Source organism: Lycium barbarum, chromosome 1 (genome assembly GCF_019175385.1).
Source record: "Lycium barbarum isolate Lr01 chromosome 1, ASM1917538v2, whole genome shotgun sequence".
NCBI classification, from domain to species: Eukaryota; Viridiplantae; Streptophyta; class Magnoliopsida; order Solanales; family Solanaceae; genus Lycium; species Lycium barbarum.
The window spans coordinates 143,611,957-143,620,839 of NC_083337.1; the positions used below are offsets into that span (position 1 = coordinate 143,611,957).

Consider the following 8,883-nt stretch of genomic DNA (forward strand, 5'->3'; position numbering starts at 1 on the left):
CTGCAGTGGGCTTGAATCTCCTTAAAGAGAGCGAGATATCCGCGCCTCAGCCGAAGGAATTTTTATTTTTCAATTGTAACTGTAATTTCATTGTAATATCACCAACAATTTCGATTTCGAACTGAAGTACAGTATAAAATATCAAGTTTAAAAAGCAAACTTTATTTTGTTCAAAGTTTCACTCACGAAACTTCAATTTTTTACTTTCATATCCAAACATAATCTCAACCACAATTTTATTTTCATGTGCAAATATAATCTCAACCAAGTAATGTACACATAAATTGATAAACCCTAGCTTCTTCTTTGCAGAAAGAGCTATAAGGATTGGTCTTCTCCAACCTGGAAAACTTCTACCATAAAAAACAGTATTGACGAGGTTTGCTCGAGGTGTATCAAAAGAAGTGAGATGATATGGGTGATTGAAATCAAAAGTCATGGTGTTTGTTGCATCAGCAGTAGCAGTAGTAGATCCTTCAACCATTTTGTTTGTTTCGATAAATCAGATTGTATTTTGATGAGAATGATAAATTTGTCTTCTGAGAAATGGATCGAGCTTCATTGCTCTGATACCATGCTGAAAATTGAAGAAGACAAATGGAGAATTTTCTGTGTATTTCATTGATCATCCATGATCATCTTTTATACAAGTATTTTGTACAAAGAATAAGACAAAATAAATAAACAAAGAGCAATCCTAGCTATACACTTGTCTCAATCCTATACATGTAATTATAACTATGTAACTAATTTTATTCCATTCTATGCTAAATATTGTGCTGCTCACGTGCTATTCAATAGTTGTCACTGTGCCATCCAACGGTTGCTATTTATTCCATCAAGAGTGTGATGAATGGTGGGATTTGTTCCACACGTCCTTTCTGTCCTTTTCTCGTTTAGGACTAGATTTCGTTGACTGAGAGTTCTAGTACTCAAACTTAAATTTCTCTTCTTCTGTCTTGATCGAATTGAAGCAGCCATGCAAGGTGATGAAGAAGCTATTTTAGATTGCTGTTGCTTGTCATCAATTCCAACATAAACATCAAGGATAATGCTAAACAGAAGCACACCTTCAAATCCTCATTCTACTCCATGGGCTTTTTTGATGAGACAAATACCTTCAACGTGATTGTAATGGTAATAGTTTTATTTTCAATCTATTGTTTATATGGAGTTTTGTTGAAACAAATTAAGAGGGAGTGATTGTTTTCAGAAACTTAGAACCACCATTCTCGAGAACGTTTTCCATTACTTCTACTGGTTCCTTCATTTTGTAAGGTTATGTCTTGGTTTGTTTTCCTTGAACCCATTAATATGACACTCAAGTTGCTTGTCCTTTTTAACTCTTGAGCAATGTAGATGTGCCTTGGTCCCAAACAAAAATTTAGCGAGCTACTGTTTAATCATGGCTAACATTTATTTTTAGTTTATTCTAGACAAATTTATTTTTGTGGTGTTGTATTTGGTCGTGTGATGTTAGAGAATGAGAAGCAGAATGTGTGAGGTTAATTCATTTAAGGTTGTCTTGTGTTAATTTATTAATATTGTAGCATGAAAAGGTAGTGTTAGTGAGAGTTGCATGCCTCATTATTTGATGATGTCATCTAGATTGCAGCTGAGTTTGTATTTGATGCCTACAGTGTCACAACTGTAAAATTATTACCACAACAGCTACCGTTCATTTTAACCTTTTTTTGTCCTTTCAACCTTTATTTGATATGCATAGTCTTCTTCGTATTCCACCTGCAATCCCTATTCTACTACGCGATAACCTTTTGTTGTAGACTTCAGGGTCCAATTCGTATTCATGTCTACTAATTTTGATGTTCTCCGAGTGCTTTAATTAGCTCCAATATTAATACTTACTATATGTCTTTGCACTTCTTTTCAGGTTGAGTGTGGATGTAGGTGCTATTCGGATTAGGCGGAGAACAAAAGGCGAAGCTTCTAGAAAATGAGGGCATGAGATGCGAAGATAGACAAAAGGGTCCTTTTCTCTCATTTATATTTTTTGTTAAATTCGATTTGTCACTCCAAATTTGGGGAGTGAATTTACTCTATTGTTCAATTTATTCTACCATTTATCTATATATCTATCTAACTTCTTTCCATCTTCTGGTTGACATATTTGTCTTAACACTGACGATGGTACATACTCTAATGAGATGGCCACGACAAATACCTTTCGAGAGATTTTGATGACAATCCCGGGTGAGAGGAAACCACTTCTCTCTTGAGGTATTATATATTTTTGATAGAACTCTTTGCACTATTTCTTGACAGTTTAAAGTATAAAATCTTTTTTATTATTCATGAAAATTTTGTATCAGGCTGGCAGTTTTCTTTACTTGATATGATTAGCATGTACTAATATTAGGTTGGTTTTACCCGGCAAATGATGATTTAAGAACACTCTTCAAGTGTTCAGGTGCTCAATTGAAACAAATCGTAGTTTGAGTGTTTGAATGACATTTGCCGGCAGGTTTAAGGGGCTATCAATGTATTAAGCTAAGAGAAAAGAAGGCAAAAATGAGATACATGTTTAAGACTAAAATTATCAAAGTGAATTTTTGAAAATGATATACACACCTTTAATTTAAGATTACAATATCCAATTTGTTTTTTTAATTATTTGCATTTAAATACTTCGTGTTAAGTGAAACTATAGGTTCGATTTAGTCGTAGATTTTGGATCCAAAATTCCAAATACCTATTTGTTAATCAAATTGGTCTATTATTTCGATTTCGAACTGAAGTATAAAATATCAAGTTTAAAAAGCAAACTTTATTTTGTTCAAAGTTTCACTCACAAAACTTCAATTTTTTTACTTTCATATTCAAACGTAATCTCAACCACAATTTTATTTTCATGTGCAAATATAATCTCAACCAAGTAATGTACACATAAAATGAAGGAGAGAGAGTAGTGTATTTGTAAAGCAGATCTTGTTTTTGAAGGAACCAAAGGCATACAGACTAGGAAACATACAAGTTCAGCCACAGACCTCTGTCAGGTTTTCTGTGCATCAAATTACTACTCTCCACTTTTTAAATCAATAATATTATTAAAATACTCCCACTTCAAGTAAGAAAAACTTTATCTTTAAAGGGCGGGAATGAACCTCAGATTAATTTCAAAATAAACAAACAAAAAAAGAAAGCTTAAAAAAAGGTGCTATGAAAAAAGTGCAAGACTCTGCAGGGTTTCCATTCTGCATCACATGCGCTCTGGGTCCTTTTCGTTATTCGAAAATCTTGGCTTCAAAACCCACGTCAAAATAAACCACTTAAAAATGTCGAATAATCTATTTTTTTAAGTGCATAGAGTGTTCTTTCCTCTGTGTTTGGAGTTATTGTTATCTAAACAGTTTCACTGACATTCCACAGATCTTTGACTCAGTTGAGCTTTCAGTTGGTTCTTTAACACCCATTAACTCCAAACACTTGTTTCTTTCACTTTTTATTATTGGTTCCACTATTGATTTTATTTCAGGTGTGTTTTTTTCGTCTTTGTTTAGAGTAAACCAATGATCAGACCTGGATCTGTTTTTAATGGGTATTCATATATCATTTTTCTCAGGTCATTTTAGTCATACAAATATATTTCTGTCCTTATTGTTAATCTGGAGGTGGGCTTTAGACTAAAATGTTTTTGTAGGATTCGATGGATTCTGTTAGATGGGTACATTTTATTTTGTAATTTGAGTAATGGGGTCTTTTGCTTTATTTAGATGTTCATTTTTTTGGTATGTTAACTTCTTTGTTAGTAGAGTGGATTTGAAGGAAAGCTGAAAGAATGCGAAGCGAAGTTATCTTTGTTGTTGAATGACCGTAGCCATAAATGTATTGATTGCATATTATTTCGTTTATGAAGGAATGTGAATGAAAAGTATTTGTTTCTTATTCTTATCTGGACCACTTAGCCAAAAAAAATATGTTTGGTACTCATTCTTTTGATTATTAATAATGGTGTCATTTGTATGTAGGTGGACATTGGCAATGAGCTTGTAGGAGATTTAGTTGGTTATTGAGATGGATAAGAGGAATTGGTTGTGGAAAAGGAGACCTTCTGAGAAGAGCCTTGGTGAAACTGAGAGTTCTGGTTCATTATCTTCACATTCAGAGAGACATTCTGATGAACAGGTATAAAGCAAATAAAAATTAAAAAAAAAAAAAAAAAAAAAAAGAAGAAGAAACAAAAGAGGTTTTTCATTTATAGGTTGTCTTGATAAAAAATTTCTGGCTTTTTAGTTAGTTGTGCTGATATGAAGAAACTAATCGCGTTGCACACATGAAAAAAAAAATACATTGCTGATTTCTAGCCAAGATTTTCATGCATGTTTATTTCAAGCTGATAATGGTTGTGCTAAATATGGTGCTCAAATTTTCATAGTTAGGAAGTGTTACTGCTTATACTCCATGAAACTTTAGTTTTCTAAAATGCCTTCTCCAAATGCTATATCTCTGAGACTCCAGTCAATTTCCATGTATCTATTCTTCTCCTGCCTCTTTTTCCTTGCGTCTACCAGCTTGTGGAACTGTGGGGTTCAAGTTTCATATGAGTATTTCAGGATCTCTCATTTTTCGATGAACCATTGACCAAAATTTTTCCATGTGACATTTAAGTATGCCTAATGGAAAATCGCTGCAAATGATTCTATAAGGATTTATAAGGTTTATCTAGGTGCATGGAGTTTGAGGTCAAGTCCAGATGCTTGAAAGCTTCAACTTTATATTGATCCAAGCTATCAATGACTTAATTGTAAAAATGGAAGTATGAACCCGACATTTAGTGTTGGAGCCAGCTATCCACCTAGTAAAAGGGTTCCCAAATGACATTTATCATATGTAAATTTCGTAGTTATGATTTCTGCTAAAAGTTACTCTGCATAAAATTTATCCGATAATGGTAAACCTTTAGTTTAATTAACAAACTCTGTATTCAAAGATTCTAGTTCTGAAACCATGCATTTCAGATCTGTGAATCGAAAACACAAATCATTATATGCGTAAAAGAGTTCAGCATGAAGTTGATTATGTCAGTCCCACATTTGTTAAGCAGCCAAGCATCTTTCATTATCTGTGAAGACTATCTAGTGAAAAAATAATGACTGCCAATAGCCTCGAAATGCATTTTATATCGTATTAGTTAATATAATGATGAATTTTTAACCCAAACTTGATACTGTTGTGTGGCACTCTCCCAGTCTAGAGATCCAATGCACAGAAAAATATTGTACATGAAAGCCTCATCAACTTTAGCATTGAATGTTTCTGCTTTTGACAGGTAAAATAGTACTAATGCAACAACAGAAAAAGCACACCGAGAAGGGCAAACGCATTATACACGTGTTTTGATAAACTGAGAAAAGATATAAGTTAATTGAATTAAACAAAATCAACCCATTGATAGTAATAGTAGCTGTAAGTCCTCGAAAGCAAACTATCCCCCCATAGTGAATTTGTGCCTGATTTGACTGCTGTTCACCTGTTAGAATAATTTATGCCACGCTCCTGGGGCCTTTACTCTATATTTGTTTTCTCCTTGCCTTTTTTCCCCTGGTAATTCCTGCCAGTGCTTATTAGCTTATGTTTTCTCACTTCAACACTTGCAATTTCTGCTATTTGGAGCAGGATCCATTAAAAAAAACTCCAGATAATGACAGCCAATCACCGGAAGTAACCTCAAAAGCTGCAACTATTGGGCATGAAGCCAAGGAAAGTCCAAAGAAGCTGATAGAGAAGTTATCAGCTGCTCTAGTTAATGTTAGTGCAAAAGAAGACTTAGTTAAGCAACATGCTAAAGTGGCAGAAGAAGCCGTTGCGGGTATCTTCCACCGTCCCTTTCTTCCATAAGTTCTGAATGCAATCTTAGAAATAGTTTCTAGAATATTTCCAATCTTTTTGTGGTACCTGAATCACACGTAGAATAACGTTTGGAACTTGTTCTGATCAATCACACATTTTTTTTTGGGATAATTACATTTTTGGACCGCTCTAAAACATAAAAGCTGGTAAATGCATAAGTTTTGTATATTAAGTATAAAGATACATATAATCTACATACAATATACATAAATATGCATATAATATACATAATTAGTGTATAGGTTTTGTATATTTTGGCCGGTCCTGTAATTAATTTTGGCTGACGAGCCAAAAATGAAAAAGGCCTTTTTTTTCTTTTCTTTTAATCTTGATTAGTTCCATCGTTTTGTAATATTTGGTAGGTTGGGAAAAGTCAGAAAATGAGGTTGCAGTTCTAAAGCAGCAACTTGAGGCAGCTGAGCAGCAGAACTTGACTTTGGATGTTCGCGTCAACCATCTTAATGGTGCTCTGAAGGAATGTGTCAGGCAGCTGAGACAAGCTAGAGATGAGCAGGAGCAAAGAATTCAAGAGACTGTAGTAGAGAAGGAAAAAGAATGGGAGTCCGAAAAAGCTGCACTTGAAAATCAGCTACTTGAGCTCCAGAGTAGAACTGATTCTCCTGTTTGTACTGATCCGAACGTTCTTGTCAGGCTCGAGTGTCTAGAGAAGGAGAACACGGCTCTCAAACTTGACCTTTCTTCTCAGTCAGAGGAGTTGCAAATTATGATCATAGAAAGGAACTTGAGCACCCAAGCTGCAGAATCTGCTAGCAAGCAGCAGCTAGAAACCATAAAAAAGGTGACCAAGCTTGAAGCTGAATGCCGAAGACTACAAGCCTTGGTTCACAAATCATCCCTACTTAGTGGACAAAGATCCTTTGAGTCTTTCAGCTATAGTCAATCTGGCAGTGGAGAGCGACTGAAGACAGTCGATATTGATAGCCACATGATGAGCAAACCGGAAACAAGTAAACCTGAACAAAGTTGTTCTGACTCATGGGCATCAGCACTAATTGCTGAGCTCGATCAATTTAAGAATGAAAAAGCTATGCCTAAAACTCTTGCTGCCCGGTCTTTGGAAATAGACATGATGGACGACTTCTTGGAGATGGAGAGACTCGCTGCAGTATCTGAAACTGCGAATCAAACCTCTTCAGTTACATCTGATGATGTTGCCAATGACTCATCTACTGAGACCATTTCACAAAGGGTGGCTGAATTAGAGCAAAAGCTGGAGAAGATTGAAGCAGAGAAAGCTGAACTGGAGAATGCTTTAAGTGAGAGCCAAGATGCCTTTAAGGCGTCCAACTTGCAGCTTAAGGAAGCTCAAATCAAGTTAGAAGAGCTACAGAAGGAGCTAGATGCAGTGAATGAGTCAAAAGAGTTGCTTGAGTTTCAACTCTTTGGGCTGGAAGTAGAAGCACGGACTATGTCTACAGACATTGAATCTTTAAAGACAGAAGTCGAAAGAGAACGGTCCTTGTCATCTGATAAGGAAACTAAGTGCCAGGAATTGGAAAATGAACTAAAAATAAAATCCCAAGAATTTGAACGAGAACGATCCTTGTCATCTGATAAAGAAACTATGTGCCAGGAATTGGAAAATGAACTAAGAAGAAAATCCCAGGAATTTGAACGAGAACGATCCTTGTCATCCGATAAAGAAACTAAGTGTCAGGAATTGGAAAATGAACTAAGAATAAAATCCCAGGAAGTCGAAAGAGAACGATGCTTGTCATCTGATAAGGAAATTAAGTGCCAGGAATTGGAAAATGAACTAAGAAGAAAAGCCCAGGAATTTGAACTTCAGCAAGCTTCCAGTTCAAATTGTGAATCAAAAATAAAACAGGTAACGTTTGTCCCAACGAATAATTCTTTTTCTTTTGTTCGAAAGTATTGAAGCTCTTAATATTCTAAACTTTTCTATTTGCAGGAAGATTTAGCTGTAGCTGCTGACAAGCTTGCAGAATGCCAGAAAACAATCGCATCTCTTGGAAAGCAGCTTCAATCACTAGCTACTTTAGAAGATTTCTTGATAGACACAGCAAATCTTCCTGGATTTTCTGGGGGAGGATCAGTTGTGGCTGGAGCTAGTGGAGAGGAATGGAAGTTGCATGTAAATGAGACATTTACCCCGAAATGCAATTCAGATACTTCAAAGATTGAGAATCCTAGTAATTCTAATGGAAATGAAGGAGAATCATCCTCTTCTTCGTCATCATCTACTTCATCAGTTACTCAGGTGACAATTTCCAAAAGTAGAAATGGTTTTGGAAAGTTGTTTTCTCGAAGTAAGAGTGGAATTCAACTCTAAACTACATGAGTTGATTTAAGTTCTAAAATCAAAAGGGATAATACAAGATGAAAGCCGAGATGCACATGTCAGTGAGGATTCATATAACCGATCCCAACTTACTTGATATTGAGGTGGTGTTGTTGTCATTATATTTTCATATGGTTATAAGTGGGATGGCTGATTAAATTTTGTTTAATTAGCATCAGATGTTCTTTGTAGGATGGCTGATTAGATTTAGTTTAATTAGCATCATACATGCTTTGATTGTTATGAGAATGTGCTTATCTTTCAAATAGCGTTAGATCGTTCATTTCCAGTGCTTTGGCTATGTCCGATGTCCCCCTCTTTTGTTTTGATCCCTTTTGGTAGATTATAACCATTTCCAACTTTTTCTTTTTCTTCAAAAAAACTCTGAAAATAGATTATCTTACATTTATGGTGAGTTCCAAAGCGAATCTCAACGTTGTATCTTGATATTTATTGTAGTGAGTTTCGTGATTTAGAAACATGCCGTTAGTCATTTATTTTAGAAGTGAAAAGATGGAGTAAATTTAGAATAAATATTTAAATTTAAAATGTTAAGAATAACTAAGAGTAGAATAAATATTTAAATTTAAAATGTTAAGAATAACTAAGAGTAGAGTTGTCAAATAGGTGAGTCAAGTTAAAATAGGACGGATAAAAAAGGATTAAACCAATAAACGAATTATAACTCAACA

General features: G+C 34.9%; 1 protein-coding gene across 1 annotated transcript; it reads left to right on the top strand.

The window, feature by feature from the left end:
• Window positions 1-4,026: 4,026 nt before the first annotated feature.
• Window positions 4,027-8,288, top strand: LOC132611575 (filament-like plant protein). Its single transcript, XM_060326004.1, has 4 exons — window positions 4,027-4,143; window positions 5,635-5,827; window positions 6,231-7,717; window positions 7,802-8,288. The coding sequence occupies exons 1-4, from the start codon at window positions 4,033-4,035 to the stop codon at window positions 8,180-8,182; spliced, it is 2,172 nt and encodes a 723-aa protein (XP_060181987.1). The 5' UTR covers window positions 4,027-4,032; the 3' UTR covers window positions 8,183-8,288.
• Window positions 8,289-8,883: the final 595 nt, after the last annotated feature.

Coding starts and splice junctions, on each gene's coding strand:
- LOC132611575 (XM_060326004.1), top strand. CDS start 4,033: ATGGATAAGAGGAATTGGTTGTGGAAAAGGAGACCTTCTGAGAAGAGC. Junction 5,828..6,230: donor GGCAGAAGAAGCCGTTGCGG/GTATCTTCCACC, acceptor AATATTTGGTAG/GTTGGGAAAAGTCAGAAAAT. Junction 7,718..7,801: donor GTGAATCAAAAATAAAACAG/GTAACGTTTGTC, acceptor TTCTATTTGCAG/GAAGATTTAGCTGTAGCTGC.